We start from the raw sequence: 26,377 nt of genomic DNA, 5'->3' as shown, positions 1-26,377 counted from the left end.
TTCTTAGGAGCAACTGGATCAAGCTGAAGTTGCCTCATAACAAAATATCTGAGAAAAATAGCAGTCATTCACATGTAGTTTATATTAAATCTATTGAATAAATATGTGCTTTGTCACTTTCTTGATTCAGTTCTAGGGTAATACTGTGCTAGTCTAAGAAGTCTCTAAATCCTTTTGCTTCTTTTAGGTTTAGGACCACTGAAATACGGCTTCTCTGGACAATATCGTGTAAAATACGGGTTTCTTAATCTCTACTATTGCAGAAGAAAAAAAAAGACTGGACAGGAAATTTTCATAACCTTGAACTGCTTCACATAGTATATGAGTCAAAGGAGTAGTCTTGTGACTAGTGATACACTTTTGCAAGGCAGGCATACCTTCTCAGCAATATAGATGAAAATGCCGTACTGCTTCTTGTTGTTTAACTCATTGGTATTATAAAAAGTTTTTCTTGGAGTATGTTATATCTGCTGATATTCTGGAAAGAGGGTGACACAGTGGGGTTCTTGATCTGTAATTGTACCTTTGGGTCAAAACATTACTAGAAAAAAACTTAAACCACTGTAGTTTAACCCCAGTTGAACAAGAACTAAATCATTTTGTTGTAAACCTATATTTCTAAATTTATTGTAGCACATCTAAGCTGTGTGTTATAGTACATTCAGAAGTATATTAAGGCTCGTATTATTCGTGGCTAAAATGAAATAAGAAAAGGCATACATGTGGACAAAGGATACTTTCTTCTTTAGTAAATGTAATTTTTCAGTCTTTTTATGACAGCATCCCAATTTTATGGTGTTCTTGTTTTCAGGTGCAACAAGTGCAGACTGTGCAACAGGTACAGCATGTCTACCCAGCCCAGGTTCAGTACGTGGAAGGAAGTGACACGGTCTACACTAATGGAGCTATGTAAGTTGGCAAATGATCAGAATTTGTTTATTAAAATGTGAAGTTAAATGTATATTTTCAGTAAGATTCTATCAACAACTCATTTTAAGTTGGAAAAAAAAAAGGATTAATCAAAGCTTTTACTATTGTCATTTGAAATAGTTTTTGTATGAAAAGCTGAATTCACTGTTTATAAAGGTATAATTGTTGCGTGAAAAGAATTCTTGTGATTGTTTTAGCTGGACTTAAATGAAGTTACATGTGTACAGCATAGTGCTCTTTGAAGAAGCACCTTTTAGGTTTATGAGTAAGTTCTGTTCATAGGATGTGCTGTGGAACTTTGTGGTAGTGTTATCTTCTCATAGGCCTTCTGTCTTCCTTGCTGCAATCATAGTGGCAAATCTATAAAAAGTTCCAATGGCTGCAGTTATTATTCAGAGAAAGTAATAATGTAATTCATTCCTTTGTCTGATAAAATGATTAAAAAAAAAATCCAAAAGGATGAGGAGAGGCAGAGGAAAGAGAGTAATGCTATCTTCTTTCGCTGCTTCTCTAGCCTCTTTTGTGGCTATTATTGTGCATTTCCTGCTTTTCCCTGAATGTGCTTTTCCAACATCACATTCCTTTCTTCAACACACAAGTTCAGAAACATAGAACGATAAGCTAGGTTTGATGGGACCTCTGGAGGTTATCTAGTCTAATCCATGGCTTGGAGCAGGGCCAGCTCTGAAGTTAGTTTAAAATAAGATCATGTTGCTTGGGAAGGAACTTCCCTGCCTGTCTTTTTCACTTACCTGCCTTTTGCTATTTTTGGTATGTTACTGGGTTGAGGAAGAAACAAAAATCATTTAGAAAGCTTATTTACTGTTTTTAGTATATGTTGATGCTAATCCAAAAGTGATTCAAAAGAGCAATGTAATTTGATTCAGAGACTTCTGATGTTAACACTAGCAGCCTGCTTTGGTCAATCACTACTGTCATATACTATCTTGTCTGCTTTCTTCTCAATTGTAAATCCTAAACAATGTTTTAAATATTCATTAGACTTTCCAGTTATTAAGAATGAGTGTTGACTGGTATCTAGTTTAAGGTATCACAACAACTGAAAGTCACTCATATGATTGTTAAACTGTAATCATTTAGGTTTTCCATTTTCTGTGAAGAAAGCTACTTTTCTTTGAACTAATTTGTTTGGCTTACATTGTTTTTGAAAATTGAAAACATTTTAGCTGAGGACATTCAGCTGTTGAAATAAAGGAAAACATCCTAATTTTCCTACATGTTAATTAGCTTTTCTTTAAAAAGTTCTACTACTTCAGCACTTTCAACTGGGAATTTAAATCTGAGCAGTGGCATTAGGAATGTGTTTAAACTTCTGTGCAGTTTAAACTTTTTCTGAGTTTCTAGATTACATTTTTTTTAACAAAAAATGTTTTATTCTGTTGAGATGTTGAATTATTGAATGCTATAATCAAATTGTCAAACAATACAACTAATAGCAGTAAGTGAAAGACAAAAAATCTCTGCTAAGATCTGGGCTGGGATCAATTAGGCAGTGGCTGTTAATTTTAGGTAGAGTACTGGTGGAAGGGATTGAGAATGTGGGATTCACATTCTAGAAGACAGAAGGCAGAAAATGATGACAAACAGATCTAACAAAAATCCAGGATGAGTGGGTGGCTGGGGAAAAAAAATGTTAAAAAGGTGTGAATGGATAAATAGCCCTGAAAAACTGCTTCCATGCAGGAGACTGCACATTTTTATTTATGCTGCTGTAGTTTTGCTGATATAGCTGCTCACCGTTTCTTCTCTAGACATTTTACTTTTCTAGACATTGCTTACAGTTTAACAATTATGTGAGTGACTTAAAAAATAGGTAGAAGGAGGAGCTTGCTGGTACAACGTGGCTTGTACTGCTTTAGCAACTAAATGATTTTTATGTGATCAGTATGTTTCCGAAAGTGTAACCGTTTGTTTTATATGAAATTAAGATAAACATATTTCAACACTAGCAAGCTTTGAATAAGTTAAGATATCGTGTGGAAATTTTTTTCTAAAGAAAAGTTGATGAGTATTTCCTGTCTCCTAGGTGACAAAGGGTAATTTGAGAACTAATTATAAATATTATAAGCTGGGCCCTGTAATATTATATACTTTCCTTAGCTGAACATCATTGTTTCAGTAAGCGTCTTCCCCTGAGAGTAATATACTCTCAGAGGACAAAGAAAATATGTCCATTTATAAAAGTTTTTAGAAAGAATGAATCCACCACATTGTTGTTCGTTTTTAAACAGGAGAGTTGAAGACTTCTAGTAGATTCATGGGTTTGAAGTATTCCATGGTCACTAGCTTCTCCCAGATACACCACATAAAGGTTATTCTCACATGAGCTGTTGGCACATGCATTTTTGGCAGTGTATGAGATAGGTACTACATGACTGCTTACAGTGGTTGAAGAAAACAAAACCAAATGTTACTGACTGCTTAGTATGAACTTTCAGGTTTCCATGTTTTTATTTTATTGTGTTTCTATATCTGAATCCCTTTGTTAGTTTCTGTAGAATCAGTCAATAGGATATAAAAAATTTCCCTAGTCAATAAGAGCATTCTTCTTAGCAAGTGAGCCTAATCCAGATTGTCTCTCCCTCACATAGAAGAAGACTTTGCCAGTGGTATGATTTCTTGTCCAGAATTTTTAGGAACTTTAACCTAGAGATTTTGGCTTCTTCCATGGAGAATAGGGCCACTCTGTGTTTGTATTCAAAATTTTTTAAAGACTGTATCTTGAGAAATTCATTTTCCCTTATACTTTTATACTGCAGATTAAGAATGGAAAAATGTTGTTGATATAAATTAAAGTTATTGAGTATATGTACTACATGTTGGAATGCCATTCATTTGTCAGGAATGGGACCCTAGGTTGCTGTTGGCTAGCTTCCTTCAGAGCATAAAGAATTTTTCTTCTATTTGCTGTTTTTAACATAACTTAAGTTACATGATTTATATAAAATAAAATAAAAAATAGTATCTGTTTCTCCTCTTCTTGTTTTGCCACTAGATTTGCTTATTCAGAGCTACATCAATGTGGAATTGACATTTGAAAGTTTTTGGAAGTGAATCAAAAGCTCACTACATCCCTAAACAAAACTGGCATAGACTGTGTTGAGTTCTGCTGTGATAGAAAACACAGGGGCCAGCCTTTCTTTTGCTAAAAATATTGAGGCAAGTGTTCAGATTGCGGTTCATCCTTTTCTATCCATCATACTGAAATCTGTGAAAGACAAGCCTTTTGGATCCTGAAAAATTGATGGAACTGTATTAGATCCAATTTATCTCCTTATTCCTACTCTAGAATTTGTCAATTTAACTTTCAGAAAATAGAGTTTGGTTTGTAAATGATGTGATTGAGTAGAGTGACCGCTACTTTGTCTTTTTCATTATTTTCATATGATTATTTATTTGATTTATTTTATGACTATGCTAAATCAAAGTCTTAATTCTAACTCAAAGTATATACAGAATATACTGTATAATCTATTAAATCATAGTTCTGCTTTAGCAGTGGAATAAGAAGTCTGCAACCCATAGTGAAGGGTTAGGACATTAATTCAGTATACAGGGATTACTTAAGTAAAAAGTTACAGTATGTCTGATGAATGAGTTGTTATTTATTTTGAAATAAAGAACACGCGCGCTAACATTGATTTAAGCCCATATATGATAGCAACAAAGGATGAGCTTTGAATATCTAGGAGAAAATAGTTACTGATTCTTTTGATTCTAATGATAGGAAGCTTGTTGGCTTTCACAGTCTGTCAGGTGCAAATGTAGTATTCATATAACACAGTTCTTCCCACACATTTTATATCATGATTTGTCTACACTTAAACACTATTTGGTTTTATTATAATTGTGGGCATAATGATGATACAAGGGGTGTAACCTGCAGCTTGTCACATACTTTATATAAAATATGAGAATATTTGAATGATGTTATCTACCTTTGTGTCTTGTTAATAACACTTTTGCTTGTCAAGCATGTCACTCTATCTTAAAGCAAAAATGCATTGTTGTGATGTGCAGGTTACCTGGAGTTTTAAAATAGATAGCGAAAGTATATTGTGGTTGCACATAGATTAAGAAGCCAAGTGAGACCCTTTTTCTAGGCATGAACTTTTTTCCTACTCAAACTGTAATATTTACTAATGTATGCAATCTAATTAATTAATCTAAAACCAGACTTTTTTTTCTGATAATTCTGGTGTGGCAAAGAGGGATTTAATTGGTGGGATTGTCTAAGAATTGATAATGCTGTTGAATCCAAATTGAATTGGTCATTCTTCACCAATTTGTTGTACTACAACATGTGTAGATTATGGGTGAAACCAAGAATTTACTATTACTCTAATTGAAGTATAACTGTCTGATCAGAGAATTATGACTGCAGTTAAAATTACTAGCTTCCTAAGTATCTTTCTCGTACTTGCTAGTCTCTTTTTTTCTCTGGTGTTATGCTTACCCTTCCACTACCCCTGTGTATATGATGGCCAATGACTTTCATCTGAGAAAGGGTTAGAGCCAGTTATCACCACCACAGTTGCTATGCCTGGAAAAGTATGATGGATGGTTGGAGGCTTTCTACTTACACTGGATCCACTTGCAACTATTTTATGTGTTTTCTAGCAGGGTCTACACCTCATTCATTTTTCTGTGATTTCCATTTCTATATTGCATCTTAATTTACTAGGTATCATCAATGAAGGTCACCTATTCATTGTTATGGAGCAAATTGCTTACCTTGGATTTTTGTTCTCTTGTTACAAATGTATTACACTCTTATAGTGTAGGTTTTAAACTTTGATTTTGGCAATTTAACTTGATTGATGGAAAGAAACAGTGATTTACAGTTTAATCAGTTCTTCCATCTCTGGCTGTCTTTAGACCAATTGAGAACGCTTTTGTGGAAGACTTCACTGGGATTTGATCTGTTATTAAAAAGCCTTGAATCAATATTCTTATTACAGGAGTAGATTTCTTTGTGGGGAGAAAGGAGACAAAACCTCCAGAGGCTGCAGCAATGCATTGGCTGCAATGAGACCTTCTGTTCATATAAGAATCATGGAGTCATAGAATCATTAAGGTTGGAAAAGACCTCCAAGATCATCTAGTCCAATCATTGCCTTGCCACCAGTATTACACACTAAACCATGTCCCTGAGTACTACATAAAACCTTTCCTTGAACACCCCCAGGGACGGTGACTCCACCACCTCCCTGGGCAACCTGTTCCATGCCTAACCACTCTTTCTGAGAATAGATTTTTCCTAATTTCCAACCTGAACCTCCCCTGGCACAACTTGAGGCCATTCCCTCTAGTCCTATCACTAGTTATCTGCAAGAAGAGGCCAACCCCCAGCTCCCCACATCTTCCTTTCAGGTAGTTGTAGAGAGCAATAAGGACTCCCCTGAGCCTCCTCTTCTCCAGACTAAACAACCCCAGTTCCCTCAGCTGGTCCCCATAGGACCTGTGTTCCAGGCCCTTCACCAGCTTCGTAGCCCTTCTCTGGACACACTCCAGGGCCTCAATGTCTTTCTTGTAGTGAGGGGCCCGGAGCTGAACACAGTACCTGAGGTACGGCCTCACCAGAGCTGAGTACAGGGGGACGATCACCTCCCTAGTCCTGCTGGTTACACTATTCCTGATACAAGCCAGGATGCCGTTGGCCTTCTTGGCCACCTGGGCACACTGCCTGCTCATGTTCAGGTGAGCATCAATCAGCACCCCCAGATCCCTTTCCTCTGCACAGCTTTCCAGCCACTCTGCCCCAAGCCTGTAGCGCTGCATGGGGTTGTTGTGGCCAAAATGCAGGATCCGGCACTTAGCCATGTTGAATCTCATCCCACTGTCCTCTGCCCATCGATTCAACCTGTCCAGGTCCCTCTGCAGGGCCTTCCTACCCTCTGGCAGATCGACATTGCCCCTCAACTTGGTGTCATCTGCAAACTTACTGGGGGTGCACTCAATTCCCTCATCCAAATCATCAATAAAGATATTAAGGAGGATGGGCCCCAACACCGACCCCTGGGGAGCACCACGGGTGACCGGTCACCAGCTGGACGTTCACCACCACTCTCTGGGCCTGGCTTTCCAGGCAGTTTTTGACCCAGCAAAGAGTGTGCCTGTCCAAGCCATGGGCTGCCAGCTTCTCCAGGAGAATACTGTGGGAGACTGTGTCAAAGGTCTTGCTGAAGTCTAGGTAGACTCTGTCAACAGCCTTTCCCTCATCCACCAGGTGCGTCACCCGGTCATAGAAGGAGATGAGGTTGGTCAGGCAGGACTTGCCCTTCATGAGCCCATGCTGACTGGGTCTGATCCACCAGCTGTCTTGCACATGCACATTAGATGACTGATTCTGTTCTTTGTAGTTTCCATGAAATTCACCATCAGCTTCAGGACCACAATAATATGCTAAAATGTTAAATAAATTTCAGAATATTGTTCTGATGGGAAATTGACTTTCTTGGCTTTCATACTCAGAGGTTTTCTTCCATATTGCAATACCACAGCATTGATCATAAGTATTAGCTCCTCTCCTTTTAAATAATAATGGCATGTTTATATTGGTACACAGCTGAAATATTTGAAATGTTAATTCTCATCTACTGTTTATTATATTTAATATCCCAGTAAATAATACCATAGTTAATTAAGTACCATTAACTATGATTTCACTACAGATTTCGTTACAGAGATGACAGCAAAAAATACTTAGATGCCTGCCTGCTAAGCTATATAAGCAATCCATAAGAAAACCCATTTCAGTATTTTTGAGGTTATTACTAGATTAACAAGATGATTATTACACTACTTGTTTGTTTACAATATAGAATTACAGAAAAATAAAACATTTGACACTGAGTCGTTGCACAGCCACTGTGAAGGGCGGCTAATATTTCAAGTTATACAGTATGAAGGTATACATCTTTAGCTAAAAGACAGTGTGCGTTCTATCAGATACTTGCTATTTCTTCATCAGTGCTTGTAATTGATGACAAGAAGTCAATTCCTAATTCCTTATTTTGCAAGTCACAAAAGTTACTGGAATATAATTTAAAATTAAGACCTAATTTAAAACAATCACAAACTGTACTTGAGTTAACTTGTCTGGACTTCTAAACAGTTCATGGAATAGGAAATTAATCCGGTTTGTGGTTGTTTGTTTTTTTTTTTTTTTTTTTGTACTAAGATGTAGAGTGATGGAAAAATCCTTCACCAAAGCAAACATTTCCAAGCCAGAAATAAAACTGGCATAATTCAGTAGGTGATGCTTTCTAGGCAAATATAAATATGGGAAAGGTGAGTCTATCTCATCAATTATTTGTTCAAAGAAAATTTAGGGCTATGATCAGTTCATGTAAATACTGAGACATGATGGGGTGGCAGGAGCACAGATTTGTAGTAGTAAATAGATCAGAGTCTTGACATACACATAGAACCGAATAGTAGATGCAGCTGGGAATAAATGATTTCCCATGTGTGCATGTGCACTCTGAAAACTAAGGGAGAGTGATAGCAAGATTTACTCTTTCTTCAGCATTGTTTTATTTATCTCCTTTATTCAAAGTGTCAGTGTCTTTGAAGAGACAGAAGTGTCTCTAAAAACTAAGCTTAGTAGTATTATTGTCAATGTCTAATAAAATTGAGGACATTGCACTTAATTGGTAATGTCAGTGCAAGGGCTTACTGAATTTAGAAATTACTGCTTTCTGTTTTCATTTGCCAGAAGTATACTTTTATTAAGAACTTTATAACACAACTCCATGTGTTTTTTTTCTAGCATTATGTTTTTTGGAAATCATCGTAAAATGTTTGTAAGCAATAAAGTATAATAGATGGTGCCTCAACCTATAGTACTTCACAATCCTCGTCCAACTCATGCTGGTCTCGTTAATTTCCAGTGTGGGATCTGAACATTGGACACATGTTCTTGGATTCTTTAATCTAGATGGAATTCACTCAATGTTTCTAACTTTGCGTGGCATGCTCTTGGTGTAAATATTGTCTAGTTTGCACAACTTCTGGAAATTCTTCAAGTTTTTTAGGAATTCTAATGAACTTTCTAATGTTACATTCCAATAAACACTGAATTTCATAATTTTTCAGTGGATTTAGATTCTGTTTACTATCTTGTATCTCAAGCCCCAGTATATCACCAAGGTATTCTCGTAAAGATCCAGAAGACTTCAGTTACGTTGAGGTTATCTAGTCCCTAGAGGATCTTTATATGCAACTGTTGAAGAAAATAAGGCATAGGATGGTTGTGACAGCCTTTGTAAGAAGAAAGAAATGACTATATGATTTATGTCAGATAATTTGAGAACATACTGCATGTTTGTACTACAAGTGCTGTGGAGAGGTAGGATAACTACCTTATTTCAAATTATCCTTTACGTGTGTTTAAAGGGTATAACGTATTTTTCTCTTTACATAATTTTGTGGTAAGAGTTCATATTATCGTAAGCATTGAAGTTAAAACCTTTGAGTCACTACTTTCCAAAACATCATCTCATCCAGTTGGTATAGGATATGCTTTTTTGTTTACAACTGAATTAGTTTGTATTTTGGTTAAGCTAAAAGGCTCTTTGGTAGATTGCAGTTATTATTGCATGTAGTAATAACACTTGTGTCTGACTTTTAATTACCCTTTTGATCTCTGTTGCTAAAGGTTTGCTAATCATCTCCAATAATCATGTGTTTTTAAAGAATCAGCTGTAAACATGGTTGTTAGAACAAAGGCAAGAGTGTGTTTGTCTTGGGATCTATCTGACCTGTTGATCTACCCCAAAGGTTGCTCTTGATCCAGTGATAAGGAGTAGTTATAAGCAGATGTAGGTGTTGTGATACAATCAGTCCTTACTTAGAGACTATGTATGATATACATATCTGAACAAGGTAAAAGCAAACAAGCATTTCCTTTTCCCTCTCCATCTACAGGAAGATTGTGACTTTTTTTGTGAAACGTTGGGCGTTCTCTAGCATTTGCATTGCTCCAAAGAACTGCTTCTTGAATTTACTTACTTCTGCAAGTAGCATATGTGACATCTTGCTCATGTCCTTTGGACAGTCTATTTCCTCTAGCCATAACTATTTTTACTGACAGCAGTGGCGTTGCCTTTCATTCATTTTCTTACTGTGCTAATACCTAGTGGAGTATTTCTTTGGGGGCAGGGAGGTGGGAGTGGGGAGAGGGTGGATTTACAGTGCTCACTCCTTTCACAAACATTAGGATGAAGTGTTTTTTACCCTGAGCTTCCGCCATTACTAAATGCTGCATATCACTGTTCATGATCTAAATTGTGTGACTCTAAGGCACATGCAACATCAGCTCTGCTAGCAGTTATCTTGTTCATCACAAGGTAAGCAATATCACAATAATACCTTGGCTTGATTAAACAGGTGAATCAGTACCTGCATGGTTGCCTAACACATGCATAGGCTATTGCAATGCAAACATTAGCTGATGTTAGATTTCCAAAAGAAATATTAAAAAATTAACTGCCCACATGAGTATTGTCCCTAAACAAACTGTTTATGTTTGTTTTCAGTAGACTGCAAGGCATGTCTTTTAGGTTAACTTCAAGTTTCATGCAGCTGATAAAAAAGCTTTTGAAATACTCAAAATAAAAATGAAAACATTTAAGTACATTAAGGAGAGGTGAGAGGAAATAATGCAGTATGAGGCTTATAAAACTTTGAGGATTTTAAAAGTAAACTTTTGTAGTTTCTGTAGGTCTTTGAAGTCTGCAGCCATAGCAGAAGTTCTGACTTCGGTTGTTGATAAGGTGTCAAATGTTCTTCAGTTCTTTAAAAGTAATGGTTTGCTGAAGTTAAAGAAGAAATCATTATCTCAGTTGTTTACTAACTAATTAATCTTGTGTAAGTTTCCATAATTAAAAAACAGAACAACAAACAGTAAATTTCCATTACCTTTTCTATATTGTGATAAGAAACTAATTCTTATTTGGTTAACTGAAAAAAAAATACATCTAATTCCTGGACAAGTGTATTAATCACCTACTGACTGTATAAAAGAATGAATGCTGCTTCCTCCTCTTCTTGTACTCTTGGATAAAAGCAGCTGAAATTTTTTGTTGAACTTGTTCATTGCGTGTTTTCATATAATTTTGTAGTTCATATGATTATAATATACAAATTGGAGACTTATGAAGAGATTGGGCACCTCTCATCTTTTTTTTGAATCTTGCTACTGTTAAAATGTAATTACTTGGAAAGACTGCATCTCAGCGTAAGCAAATACAAGTTAATGGGAAACCCTGAAATTCAAAATAGTATTGTAAATTGATTACAAGCAATACTACAGAATTTTATGTTTAATCTAGAAAATTAACGGTTAAGTAAACTTAGTTTAAGTTTTTTACCTTTTGACTTTTCTATTGTCATGCTTGCCAAGATACAAATCGTAGCAGTCGGGGAAAAAAGATAAAATTTTCAGGCAGACATTTCCAAAATAAGGAATTTGGCTTTGAACTAATGAATGCTACAGAATTAACAATTTTGAAATATGGTGATGATCAAACTCTGTACACAGAAGCAAGTACATATTCAATAACTATAAATAGATTATATAGATTATAATAGATTATAATGATTCAAGATGAGTGGTTAAGAATGTGAAACATATGATAAAAGGTTTCAGTAGCTGAATGTTTTTTTGTGGTAAACTGGTTAATGAGGCATATGTTTCATAGTTAGAAGTGATTTAAACATTTTACTGCTGCACACCTTAAACTTCTTTGTGACCTTTTTACAAGTGATAGTTTTGGTTTGGTTTTATTTCTTAAATGCAATTTTTCATCTTAATATTAGTTCATGTAAAATTTTAAATTTACCCTGTAAAAATAACTGCATGTACTAAAATACCAGTGAGCTCAGAATTTCAAGCTTCAACAAAGGGCTATGAAAAATTCAAAATTGATAATTAACATAAGATTCCTGAATGTTGGATTTTCTTGGCTGACATTTGTATGATGTGTTCACAATTTTGCGACATGCACAGTATGAAAAGTGTGTAAGATGACTAACATTCAAAATTTTATGGTAGAGTTAAAAAAAAAAAACCATGGAGCTTAATAAATTGCTTTACAATTTATTAATAATTGTATGAGCTCTTTCTGTTTCCTCAATTTTGGTCATACTTCCCTTCTCCACTCCTCTTCAGGTAAGACTAACAAACTTGTCCATAAGATTTGTTGAATACTTGGTTTAATGTTGTCACTAAATTAGTTATTTAGTTCTTTGACGTGATGAAATGTTGTTCTCTGAGGAGGCAGGGATTGTTTGCCAATCTTATTTAATTTGGTTATATCTATTGCACACACATTTCTACAAATACAAAATTTCCCTCAGTTAAATGAACAATACAAATAATTTCTTTTCCTTTTGTTTTCTTTTCTTGAAGCCGATCTACAACTTATCCATACACAGAAACCCAGATGTACAGCCAAAACACTGGGGGAAATTATTTTGATACTCAAGGAAGTTCTGCACAGGTGACAACAGTGGTCTCCTCTCATAGCATGGTGGGCACTGGAGGGATTCAGATGGGTGTCACAGGAGGACAACTCATTAGCAGCTCAGGAGGGACCTATCTGATTGGCAATTCAATGGAAAATTCTGGTCATTCAGTGACTCATACAACACGGACTTCCCCAGCTACAGTAAGTATTTCAGACTGATGTGAAATCTCTGGGACTAGTTTCTTAGTCACTAAGTTGTTCTTTCAGGCTGATATAATGTTTGTGATAGAACATACAGCAATATTATGCTAGCAGAGTAAGTACTATACAGTACTTTCTGTGTAATATAAGAAATAAATGCATGTACGAACAAGATACAGGAGTGAAACCTAAACACAAAGAGACCTTTCCCTTGATGGGTTGCAAATATGTACGTCTTCCAGGTTAAATTTTTGCATGCAAGTGATACGTGTGAAAACTTTGGGAATGCTCACAAAGTAGTATGTCTGAGCTGAATATTGTAGGGGAATTCAACCAGCCTCATTTAACACTTTTTTTTTGAAAAAAAGGAAAAGCAATCTTTTTGATTATAATTATGTTAAGATATGTAAATATTATGTAAATATCAAATAATGTAACTTATAAGTAACTTCCCTGCATTTGTAGTTTTATTTGTTTGTTTGTTTGTTTCTCAATATTAGTGTATGTCTGGTAGCTTATTTCAAAATATTTGCATTTGTTTGTTCAGAATACTACTTTGTTCTTACTCATCCATGACATTTCTTAAACATGTGTTGTGGAAAAGAAGCTCATCACGGAAGTGTCTTACAATGCTATGGGAAGGTGCACGCTGTTATAATTGTGATAGATACTATTGTGGACACTTTAAACACAGGCCTTTGCCTTAAGAGCTCAGTTTGTCCTAATTCCCATTAAGAAAATGGCCATAATGAATACTTTTACCTAATTCTTCTGGGTATTTTGATGTGGTTGCAGAGATTTGGAAGTAATGGGGAGTAGGACTGGGAGATACAGAGTAAGAAGATTTGAATAATGTCCCAGTGGAGATAACACATGATTAATAATACTGATTTATCAGTAGTCTAAAGGACTATGAAATGAAGGGACTTCATATTTAAGAACTAGTGTAACAAGTAAAAATCTAGTATTCTTTTAAGTTTTATTTGCAATAATGATGAACATTTACTACAGCATTGGATAATTTAGATGATCCAATAAAGTATCTTAAATTTGATTCTTAGCAGTTGGTATAGATAAATACACAGTTTTTGTACAATCTATAAAGTTATTATTTCATATAAACTTTGAGACTGCTTTAACTGTGTAGTATTATTTTCTGAGAGTAAAATTTATGAAGACTCTTAATGAGTGAATAGCATACATATCAATAATGTAGCAAGAGCCTTCAGCTGGTAACAGAGAATTTTGTATTTATTTTCTGTGACTAAATGGAAAAGAGTGTTTGCTAACATTTGCCTGCATTTTACATAATTTTAATAGAAAAAAAAAAAGGTATTTCAGAAAAGAACAACATTCCTCTTTCAGATTTATTTAATTAAATCAATACTTTTTTTTTTCTTTTAAAATGTTCATTTGGCTTATTTGAAAGGTATGTCATGCAATTTTCTACGTGGCTTTATGATTACCAAGCATAGGTAGAACAAGAATATCTTTCTATAGTCAGAAGTAAGGAGGTGGGTCTCTAGACTGAGTAAAATTGGAAAAGTGGTGTTACTTTCAATATTTAAATACTGGTGATATCCCTATGTATTTGTAGTTGATTTAAATTTTTGCACATTTGAATACAAATATTGCCTCTTTTAGAAGTCATACTAGTCATCTCCTTCAAATAAGTTCAAACAAGAACATGTGCAGTTTTGTGGTTTACATATCACATTGCAAGTTTAGTTTTCTATTGTGACAACAGAATAGAGACATGAAATGTTTATATGAATGTGAAATCAAGTGAGGTATAAATGTGTCCAGTAAACACAAATGAAGAGTAGTAGACTTAATTTTAAGTTGGATATGCTAGAACCACTTGAATGATACCAAAACTCTGTTCTACATTTTAAAGACTAAGAACTGGATTTTGTTGCCAAATTGAAGTCAGATTTGCCAAATTTAACGAAATCTGAGGTTTGTTCTTTCAACAACACTTTGTCTTCATGTATCAAAAAACAACCTCTCTTAGTTGCTCTAAATAACTTTTATAGATCAATATCAACTGTTAGTATTATTAAATATACCCATATTTAAATCACAATGATTTAATTGTATTTTTAACACTAAAACAGTGTCTTCTAAGGTACTGTTCATTTTGTATACTATAGTTTTGTAAGTAAGATGTAGTGGATTTCTTTCTAATTAAGTGGGACACTTATTTTAGATTTTATCATTTTAGGCTCTTCATATGTATTGTTCAGCTGAAGTGTTGAAGAATCAGCTGAAACATTAAAGGTTCAACTAAAACTGTAATGTTAAAACACAAAGTCTGTTTAAATTTTACTAGAAGACTTAATTAAACTATGCAAAATAGAGCAATGTAATGTTTTATTTGTATTGCACCTTAGAGACCTAGAGCTCGTTTCACTTGTGATCCTCATTTGATCCTCATCATCATAATATTTTTCATCCTTGCATAGGAAAGTTATTGGAGACATCAAAATAACATGTATGCAAACTGATTTGCTATTATAAATTTCAGTAAATATTTCCAAACACTGAATAAATTTGAAGAATTTTCATGTAGAGAAAAAGGATATAGAAATGAATGAGAAATTACTTATTGCCACATGTAAACAAACCAAGCATTGTTTATTTTTGCCATAGAGTTTTGTTTAAATACATTGTACAATACTACACATACACTATTTCTTTTATGCAGTATTCAATAAAATAGACTCGTAGATTTTTTTTTTACTTTAAGTCTGTCTTCACTTTATTTTGTTGTGGCTTAACATAATTGTGAGTTCTGTTTGGGGTTTAATAAAAGGTGAATATTTGTTCATAATTTTATTCATATTAATTTCTCTAAAACATTTATACAAGAAAGATCTCCTGCTCAAGCTATAGCAGGTGATAACAGTGTTTTTATAGCCAAAATATTAAGATTTGTGCACTTTCTTAACTGTTCCAGCATAAATACAATAGTGGCTTATGTTAGAGTTCATAAAGACAATTTTTTAGCATTTTCTTCTGTCATCTCGCTTCCATTGATTTCATTGCTTCTTCCCATGATATCCTGTGCTCACCTATTAAATTATTTCTCTACTTATTAAAAATATATGTATATATAAAGTATATATATATGTATATATGTATATATAAAGTATATATATGTATACATATGTATATATATACATATGTATATATGTATATATAAAGTATAAAGGCCTTCAGATTCTAAGACCTGTGTCAAATATTAGGGAGATAAACAGCTTTGTAAATTGACCTATTTGATGTCAGTATATGTGGATAGCTCAAAAGTAGATTGTGAATGCATTGAACAAGAAATGATTCACCCTAGCTGGTTGACCATTTGAAATGAGTTTACATGTTTCAACTTGTTTGAAAGATCTTGGTTAATTGGTAGTTATCCTTAAAGACGGGGCAGCTAGAGTTAAAAGTCTAACTTGAAAATTGAATTTTTGTATTAATAATGAAACTTAAATCACCTACAAGTGTCTAAGAGCTATTCTCGTGATTATATATATATATATGTATATATATATATAAAATGATCTGATCAAAAAATTTCATAATACTATGAGTTTTAAAAAATACAGTTTTTAATAGTAAAGGTGTTGCTATGCTTGTCAGCCAGTGAGAGGCTTTCCCCCCACCCCCCATTAGTCTTGTTTTTTTTCTAACAACCTTTAGGACTGTTCTGCAGATACAGTTGTCATTCATCAGTCATCACCAACTATAGGAGGTCTCCACTCATGCTGTTGCAGAAATTTAGACACTTTCAGTGCAGATCTAAATATGCATTAAAATAAAACCAAAATTAATATGGACATGTTGTATCACCACAAATTATTATTTCTGGTAGCAAGTAGAGTGTGCAAAATATGCTCCTATCGTTAAAGAAGGGATGATACCTACCCAAAACATGTCATGTAATTAACGGAAGAGAATAACGGATGATATAAGGAAGCCTAGTGTAGACATCATATCCTGATTATAATAGCTCTACTGAAATTATATTATTGTTTTAAGAACAAAAAGCAATAAATGTTAAAATGTTTCATCTAAGCTGAAGGGATTATCATTTAGAAAATAGTTGGAGATTAAATTTTATTCATTAATCTCTTTCCCAGTAGAGGAACTCTTTCCACCTCCATTTTTCAATATTTCTGATAATTTGTGGCAGAATTGTTATTTATCTGGATCCGTCTTAACAAAAAACAAACCATTTCTGATAAAATAGAAGATGCATAGATTTCTTTGCTGCAAAGGAATATTAGATCATCTGGTCTGATCTGTTACACTGGCAAGATAATTCCATATGTCTTCTTCAGCTGAGCACATTAACATGCCTTTTGTGGAAAAGAAAAAAAGAACATCCATTTTCAGATAGAAGACAAATAATATTTTTTTTTCTTTCTTTTAAACGAGTCATAACAATGGTTAATCACTACCATTGATTAAAAAAAAAAATAAAAAATATGTAGTGTGAATTAACTAGGATAATAATTGGAGGATTTGCGGATCCGGTGCCTTATAAACTCCCTGCTTTGGTTTCTCCTTCAGAACTCTGGAGCATCATGGCTTCTCCTCTGTTCCAGAACAGTAGATAGTTTTCTATGTTGCAGTGTGGCCATAATAATTTTTCTTGCTCTGCCTATGTGAGTCCCTTGCTCCAATGTATGTCTTCAAGTGATGCTGTGCCCTTTGCACAACACAAGGAATATGGGGAAAAGGGACAATGACCCAACTAAGGTCAGCCATACCTACCCTGTCCTGCATCTCACTTCTTCACCTACCTATTCTCCTTGTTCCTCTTCTGAGTTAGTCTGGCTTCAGCTTCCATTTGCTGGCTTTGGCTTCAACTTTCATTCGTTGGCTTTTGGTCTGTTTTCTACGTAAAAAGCCTTGTAGCACCTCATAGTTTGTTTCCACTTTCGGCAATCAAATATTTATTCTGGTATTTTTATATCAAAAATGAAGGTGGAGTATTCTTGGAAACAAGATTTATTCCAGTGTAGCATTCCAATTATTAATAAAAGCCATTGCGTGAAACACAATGATTTTTTGATACTGCAGTGTTCAAAATGGGTGTCTCTGAATCCATGAGAAAGTTTTCTATTATTTCCTTTTCTTTTATTTGGAAATGCATTAGCTGGATGCAAGATGACATGCCACTAATATTCTTTTAACAGTCATTATCAGTGGTGTGAAGGTATTACCTTTCTGGAGAACTGGATCTTTCTGATTCAGACTAAATGTGTTTTTTGTTCTAAAACAACCAATCTCCCTCTCTGCCTTGACATACATGCTTTCAGGTTTGGTTTTAACAATAATCAGAACTCAGCATTCCTTTTGGCTTCTTTCTCACTTTTGATTTTCTTATTTGAGTAACTCCTAAAAATGTGTATGACTTTTCCATGTTTTTCAGAGTTAGGTGGAATGTACATGCTCTGAAGTTCTCACCTAAGCTTGACAAAAGATTGTTTTTTCTTGAAAGAGTTTGTATCAAATATTGGAGAAATTACCAGAAATAAAACCAGTTTAGAATCTATTTGAAGCTGTAGATAATAGTGATTATACCTAGAAAGAACTGGATGACCTAGGGAGAGAGAGTGGAATTGGTCTCATTGTTTGCGAACCACCTTCAAGGAAGATAAACATGGAAAGCAATTTTTCAGTTGTAAATTTAGGAAGGAGAAAGTCATCTGACTTAAACATTTTGGATTTTTACCATCCTATGGCTGTTATGCATGCTCTTCCAGTTATAAATGCCCTGTGTTAATTAGTTGAATCATGAAAAAGTACTGCTTCTTATGCCATTGGTTCTTAGGAAAGTAGTTTTTTGTTTGTTTGATGGATTATTTTTTTTTTGTAAGTGGATTCGGGATAGTTATTTGCTATGTCTATTTTATACACGTCTGAAATTATAATGCATATTATGTTTACCTAGTAATATGTTAATGAACACTAATGCATAAACTAACAAGAACAGTTAATAACTTCCAAATCAGTCATTCACATAATGACTGAACATTGCAGGTTTATGGATGCATGTACTGGGATCAAACTATTATATTTGTTAACACCAGGGAAATACCCTTAATCAATAATAACTGTGTCAGAATATAAGGTAATGTTTTCACATAATCACAGAACCACAGAACTGTAGGGGTTGGAAGGGACCTTGAAAAATCATCGGGTCCAACCCCGCTGCCAGAGCAGGTTCCTTAGAGCAGGCTGCCCAGGTAGGCGTCCAGACAGGCCTTGAATATCTCCAGAGAAGGAGACTCCACAACCTCCCTGGGCAGCCTGTTCCAGTGTTCCGTCCAGTGCTCCGTTTTAGTTGGCAAACGAAGTAAACTGAGGGTGAAGTCCAAAATGATAGTTTTCATGACTACCATGCTTTAATTTAGTTCAGCCTCAATATTTATGTTACCCTCAATATTTATGTTACTGTAAAAACTGATTATCATGCAATATTTAGCATGGTTCAGTAGGAGTTGCAGTGATAATGATAGTGTACATTTCAGTTATCAGTCAGAACATTTTAATAAATAATACTTTGGTCTTTTTAAAATATATGACTGATCAAAATAAATGAATATACACTTAAATAAATGAATGTGTAATTCTTTTTGTCTTTTAACATTTTAGATGCAAATAATGTTAGTTGTACCTGGAATCTCTCACTGCATATTGCTAGAAATGCAAGGATATCAGTCTTCTATTTGTATGTATGCAGTACATAAAGTAAATGTTAAAATTATTTTCATATTCTTTCTGCAAAATATCATAATAAAAAAAAACACACTACATTACCTACGTAATTGATGTCCATATGTGCTTACATGCTGTTTTGAATAGAAATGAAATTACGAATAAATTAGTGTCTGGAAAATCTGTCTTCAGATTAAACTTATTTTATGCTAAAAACATTGAAGAGGTGAGTGTATAGCTTACATAGGAAGAAGGTTTCTGTTATTAAAGAGAGAGAGATCTGTCAGATAAAGCCAAAAGATAACTTTACTAAAATTTAGACTAGAAATAATGAACAAAATAATTGGTAGTGAGGACAATTTCTGTTGAGAAGCTTGCCCTAGATTATGATGATTACTTAATTCATCAAGCTCAGAAAGATATCATATTTGTATTTAAACTGAGTAATGTGGGGTTAGTGTTGGCCAACAATGATGAGCTTACGTTATGCAGAAAAAGTGGACTAGATGATCCTAACAAGGTGAAAATCTTGTTTTAAAATCTGGGGATTTGTAAATATAGATTTATTGTCCTCAATGGTAATAATGGTGAAAGCTACTTTAAAAAGAAACCGCAGCCACAAAATTCCCCCAAATGACAACAAAGAAAGTTCTTTATTTGGCTAATTGCATAGCACCACCAAGCATTGAAGAAATATGGCAGTGAGGAATGAATGTGATCTGTAATGCCTCTTTTCGTTACAAGTGTAATTCTTACTACTTTTTAACAGATTGGTTCTGTAAACAAATGGGACACGTTGCAACAACAAAATTAGAGTAATGCAGTGGAATGAGCAGTAGAAAGGAATGAGAAAGAGGACATGTAACTTTAGTGTTGTAGTATAGCTGCAGACTAAGCATTGTTGAACAAGTAACCTATGATTCAGAATTAAGATTTGTATGTGTATGCATTCTTTGTTGTTTGATGGTAGAAGGGAAATTCTACAGCTACAGTATATAGTGAGTTGATCTTACCAGATGATGTGTTAAACTTGTATTTCTTATCATATTGCATACTTTTAAAATTCGAACATTTCTATGTGATTGAGTACTTTAACCTCCTAGTATTCTCCACTGAAGCAAGAATAAATCAGAATATTAAATTATTGCCATGTCAGAGTATGTTTTCTTACACAATAATAACATATTCTCAAGGCACTTCTATAAAAGTTTTATATATTTAATATTAAGCAGTTATAGGAAAGAAACAAGAAATGATTTCTTAAAATTAGTACAGTAAAAATATTGGTCAGTCACTCTGGTAAGAATAAGAAGCTAATTTTATATGTGCAGTAAATTCAAATATCAAAATATTTTTCAGTTTCTGGTATATGGAGAGTTAATTAATCTTGTTACTGATATGACTAAAATCTTTGGATAGTACTGTGATTGTTGAAGTAGGATAGGATGGGCTCATGAAAAAAGTCCACAGGGAGAATGATAAGTGGTTATAAAAATACAGGTGGCTTTTGTTTTGGCCATTTAATATAGCTATTTAATTATATGCCTTTTCTTATTGCGCATCCTATTGTCTCTGTCATTTTTGATGTTGGTTTTGCTCAGTTAAATTACAGTTAGGTTCTAATTTTATTCTTTAATGCTGTTGTTATGGCACATCAAAAGATCCGTTGATACTCAAAGAGAAAAGAAGAGGAATGGATGTGAGAGTGTTTATACATTTGCATTTGGAGAATAACTACTGTATATTTAATTAGCGGTGTGATGTTCTTTTCCCTTTAAAAGACAAAATTATTGTGAACAAAGCTTTTTTTCCAAAGGCTAGATCCTGTAGTTCGTGTGACTCCTGAGTTTCCATTTACTTTGACAGCTGGGAATATTCAAAGTGTTCTGCTGCAGTAGTCAGTTACAGTGATATTCTGTCCCATTGAAGCTAATGACAGAAAATCTGTTGAATGACTTGGGGTTGATGAGATGTGCTTGTTATTGCAGAAAGTGGAAGTTTTGTTTCAAATTCAGTTGTTTTTTTCAAGCTGTACACTGCTGTTCCTGATTTGGAATGGAAAACATATGGACACCTTTCTTAAAATTCTGCTTAGGTTTTGTTTGTTGTTGATTTGTTTTGTTTCGTTTTATTAGTGATATCTTTGTTCAGTCAGTCATTGTTGCTTTATTTGTTGTTGTTTTTGTTTTGGTTTGGTTTTTTGATGTTTCAAATAATTTCCTGAGCAGGAAGGAAAGTAAAATGGGTGTAGAAGCTGTGATCCTATGATACATATGCAAACAACATGCCTTTCTGACCTCATTGGGGAAGTTTGTGTGCAATGGGACCATGGAATTAGGCCTTTTAGAACATATGTCGTAGCCAGGAAATAAAGGAGGCATTTCTGTTGATCTGTAAGCAACCTGTCAAAACTTCTCTGATCAGGCTTTTTTACTATCTTGTCTTGAGTCCTTTTTTTAATGACATCTATTATCAGATTGAAATGGCGATTGAGACACTGCAAAAGTCTGATGGTCTGTCCACTCACAGAAGCTCTCTTCTCAACAGCCATGTAAGTTGTCTCTTCTTCACATACACTCTCTCTTGCTTGTTCTGCATGCTTAGCCTGCCTCTAAATGTTTTATTTTATTACTACTTTGCAGTCTTAATCTTCCCATTTTAGTTGCTTGTAACCTTATACTACATCTCCCATGGCTTTATTTTGTCAGGTTAAATGTCTTTGTGGTATATAGCAGCGTATTATCCGTTTCGAAGGCTCTAAACCTGCATTAACACAAATTAACAAATTCGTTTTGCAGATTATAGTGTAAAAGTCAAGATAATGTTCAAATGATCCTTCATTAGCTAGCTTTTGACATTTTCAAGAAAGTTGCCTACCAAGAACAATCTGTGTACTCTGTATTAATTTTGGGGCATGTGAAGGATGAAGAGGCAAACAACATGACTAAATATCTTTTGATTGTTTTTAGATTTTTCTTCATTTATTCTAACTAGACAATTTATCATGAAATGATTTAGGAATTCTAAAGATCCATATGATGACATGGAAAAAAATGAAAGCAGTGTGTTAGTCTGAAGTACACTCAGCTGTCTTCCTCTTTGTTCATACTTTGAAAATCTTAACAGTTAAGAATTTTCCACATAGGAAGCTGGAAGATATATGTGTAAAAAACCATGGTCTCCAAATATAGTGATAAAACCATTAAATGTAACTTTGACGTGAAAAGAAAAAGGACCAAAGTTAGTTTAAAACCTACTGTATAAAAATAATATTGCTTTGTTAGTTCCTAGTCTTTCTTGAAATGCTTTTTTTCTGTATTTTTATTTTTGTATTTGATATTTTTTCCATGTTGATTAGTTTGTATTCATCTTGCCTCTTTGTTTACTTCTCAGCCTAACTTATGTAGGTTATTCAAATTCCTTTGTTGCTTTACTGTAGAAATTTAAATTTGGTCTTAATGTAAAAATGTGATGGTAGAGCCTGTCACTCAGAAATCAAATTAAAAATGTGCGTGTAAGTAGGATTTAGTTTTGGATTTTTTTTTTAATGGGTCTGGTAATTTCTTAATGAAAACTAGAATTGTTTTGTTGCTTTGTGCTTAAGTTTTTGTGTGTTTGTGTTCTTGTTTAATTGGTTGGCTGGTTGGGTTTTTTAGTTTGTTTAGAAAATGACAAAAGTTAATGAGGAAAATCATACTACACAGTTATGAAAGAGAAGGACTTTTACATATTAATCTTCTAGATTTTACTTCTTTTGTAAACATTTTTGATTTTTATGAAGAATTGCTTTGAAGATAGGACAACCAAAAATATTAAAATTATTTAAATGTCATTGTTAGAGAGACCGTAACATTTTTTGCCAAAATGTCAGAGGGTTGTGTTAGCACTTGAATTTATCCACTAGTTGATAAGTTTATGTTTAATCCCGTTACAAAGTCCAGAATTTGTTACAAAACCAAGACTAATTATAAGATAAGGTCCTGTATACCCCTTCCCCCAACTGTATTCCACTCATTCCCAGTTCTCTGGACTATTTAAAATGTATTCCTATTAATTTTATGTGCATCCAACTGTTACAGAAGTGTCATCATGCTATTCCTTTCTTGACTCTTGACTCTTTTTTGATTCTGTGGAGTGGAAAAAAACCAACAACTCCTGTATGTATTTTTTTGGCAATCAAATTTTCCTTAGCCTCAGTCATTTTAAAAGAAGTTAATACAATCTAGATTAGACTTATTGGGCACTTTACCTATTTTAAAGCAGTGCTTATTGACTTTAAACTCAAGTAAAGGCAATATGGAGGGAATTTAAGTACGGATTTGATCTTTGTGTCTTTTAAGCTGTTCTTAATTTTGTCTTCTAATGGTGGTTGGCATTTATTAAAAGAATTGGCTTTAGTAGGTTTTAAAATAGAATTCTAAATTGTACGTTTAATTAGTAGTAACTTTCACTTTGCAGGTGATATATTAATTTGTGGGAAATACAAAGTCTTAGGGTTTTCACATTATGATATTGGTATTAGGTTTTCTGGAATTTTTTGACTGAATTAATGTGTGCTTACTTTAGGGAATTTGTCATTTCCTCTTCTTTTCTCTCCTGGTTTATTTCTGCATGAGTCTGACATTAAATTAATTGGTAGTTTAATGTTTTATGAATGTTACAGCTCAATTGGAGTCAGAATCGATTTAGCAGGTCTGACTCCATAAATATTTCATACTTTTAACCATTTTACCCATACAGTATGGTCAACATGATGAACTAAAAAGCTAGAATTCAAACCTGAACAGCTCAGTTTTAGAATTATATTTCTTCTTGTGAGGAAAAAAAAAGCAATAGTTTTAAAAGCTATTAACAGCAGTTTTATAATATTTGTAAACAGTTCTCCTTTTAAAATCATATATTAACTGCACTTTTCCTTCCAGGTTATAATCTAATAAATGACTTCAAACCTTTGCTACCGAAGTAACTCCTGGAGCAAAAATTCTTACATTGCACATATCTTTGTGTGGGAGCTGGGGAGTGGGAGTGGGAGGTGTTTGTTTTTGTTCTTGTTTTTGTGTTGGTGGTGGTGGTTTTGGCAGCCAAGATACAGTTGAATAACATATGTTAGAAATTCATATTGTTAATGAAGTGCTCTTAAAGTGAATCTTAATAGGTTATAAGCCATCTGGAAGAAAATATCTTTAATAATACACACAGAACTCAATTGGAAAAAAATATGTATATTTTTTGTCCATCAATTTTTCCTTTTGGGGAAAACTAAAGTAAAATAAAATAAGAGTACTTCACATTCCTTATCTGTTCTGATTTAATTATAGATTTAATAATATATGACATGTTATATATATTTATAATTAATATATATTTAAATTAATAGCTGTACTCATAGATTTAAAACAAAGATTAAACGCAAAGGTAAAAGATAATTACGTTTGTTTCTAAGCTCAGATAGGCTTATGTCAGGTCATTAGTGAAATTAGCAGCTCAATACACATTGAGGCAAGAGTTTATTTTAACAGTTACATTTTTTCTTCAGCTTTAATATTTTGGTTTAAATAGTTAGGAAAAAAAAGGGAAATAAAATGCAAACAGAAAACAAAATTTGCAAATCATTCAAACTAAATGAAAAGAAGAATTCCAGAGAACTGAAACCATGGCAAGTGCTGGAGAAAGAAAGGGAAAATATTAGTATGCCAAAAAACTAAAACAGTGGAACTTAAGAATGTCTTCAGCCTCTACTATTTCTGATTTCTTTTCTTGTTGTCCTTTATTGTTAAATCAAGCAGTATTTAATTGTCTTTTTTTACTTTTTTTAAAAAAACGTTTTTGTATATTATTGGCAGCTAGAGGTGTTTTATGTTGTTTGCTGTCTGTAAAGTCCAGTGATATTAAAGTCTTTTCTTTCATGTTCCCAAAATTACCCGCCATTGTTACAAGGAAAGATTCATGTTTTTCCAAGAACCTCATTATGTTCCTCCTTGAAGTGAAAGTCAAACAGACTATAACTGAGGAGTATTGTACCCCTTAATACTTTCAGTGTTATTATCTAAGTTGCTCTTTGGTTTATATGCAATAGCATTTTTCTTTTTGAATCCGAGAGCAAAAAAAAAATCCTATTCAGTTAAGTATTGTAAAGTTTTTTTTTAATAGCAGGCAAAGAAAAACGTGCTTTCTAATGCATCAGCTAACTATTGTTAATCCAATGAGTTTATTTGTGCAATTTATATGAATTACATTCTTGATGATTGTATTTCTGTGAAGTATTAACAGTTTGTCTCCAAACCAGAGTTGGTGTGTGGTACTGAACCAAAAACATTTTAAGAAGTAGATACTTACCTGAGATCACAAGTGCAATGAGTTCCACTATTTCTTGGTAATTCTGGAGATCCTAAAGGATTTTGATGTAGCTAGCACTTATGGGATCTCTGTATAAAAATGAAGTTATTATTCAATAGACCTGAAGAGTGACTTCAAAACTGTCGTACGTTAATATTGTATGATTAAGATAATAATAAAGTAATAATAATAAAGTTTTAGTGAATTAATAATGAATTTACCTTTTTTTCCCCATTTTATATGTCATATAGCTTCAGTGGCTTTTGGACAATTATGAAACTGCAGAAGGAGTGAGCCTCCCAAGAAGTACACTTTACAACCATTACTTACGACATTGTCAGGAGCACAAGTTGGATCCAGTCAATGCTGCCTCCTTTGGAAAACTCATACGGTCAATCTTCATGGGATTACGGACACGAAGGCTTGGAACTAGGTTTGTGTCAATAAAATTCTGAACTATAATAGAAAATGCAAGCAATAACTGTGAGTAACAAACTTGTCTGCTATTCAAGAAAACAAACAAAAACTGTTTAAACATTACAGTAGTTTTCAAGGTGTCAGGTCTGTCTCGTAATTTCAAACAGTTTTATGATTTTCCAGATGTTATTTTTACTTCTCCTGATTTTGACAGTTAATATATTGACATTTTTGTATTTACACTGTGTGTTCTTATCAGCATAAATAAA

General features: G+C 33.7%; 1 protein-coding gene and 1 long non-coding RNA gene across 10 annotated transcripts in view; one reads left to right on the top strand and one right to left on the bottom strand.

Annotated features, from left to right (window-relative positions):
- Positions 1–26,377, top strand: part of RFX3 (regulatory factor X3) — a 190,408-nt gene that overhangs the window by 134,882 nt on the left and 29,149 nt on the right. For 7 of the 9 annotated variants that reach the window (XM_035565821.2, XM_050716145.1, XM_035565826.2 and 4 more), the window contains 4 exons: positions 812–909; positions 12,368–12,626; positions 21,832–21,906; positions 25,943–26,124. In XM_035565821.2, coding sequence (XP_035421714.1) covers positions 812–909; positions 12,368–12,626; positions 21,832–21,906; positions 25,943–26,124 — 614 coding nt within the window. Of the gene's footprint in view, positions 1–811; positions 910–8,975; positions 9,305–12,367; positions 12,627–21,831; positions 21,907–25,942; positions 26,125–26,377 lie in introns of those variants that run through there. The other 2 variants (XM_035565825.2, XM_035565824.2) reach the window with 2 other exon arrangements.
- On the bottom strand, positions 21,982–26,136 carry LOC118257647 (uncharacterized). Its single transcript, XR_004781661.1, has 3 exons — positions 26,022–26,136; positions 25,692–25,780; positions 21,982–22,118 (listed from the first exon to the last, which is right to left on the bottom strand). It is a non-coding gene; the product is annotated as an uncharacterized LOC118257647 (long non-coding RNA).

This window comes from Cygnus atratus, chromosome Z (genome assembly GCF_013377495.2).
Source record: "Cygnus atratus isolate AKBS03 ecotype Queensland, Australia chromosome Z, CAtr_DNAZoo_HiC_assembly, whole genome shotgun sequence".
Classification (NCBI taxonomy): Eukaryota; Metazoa; Chordata; class Aves; order Anseriformes; family Anatidae; genus Cygnus; species Cygnus atratus.
Note: the sequence above shows the minus strand (reverse complement) of the source record. Positions and strands in the feature narration are given on the sequence as shown.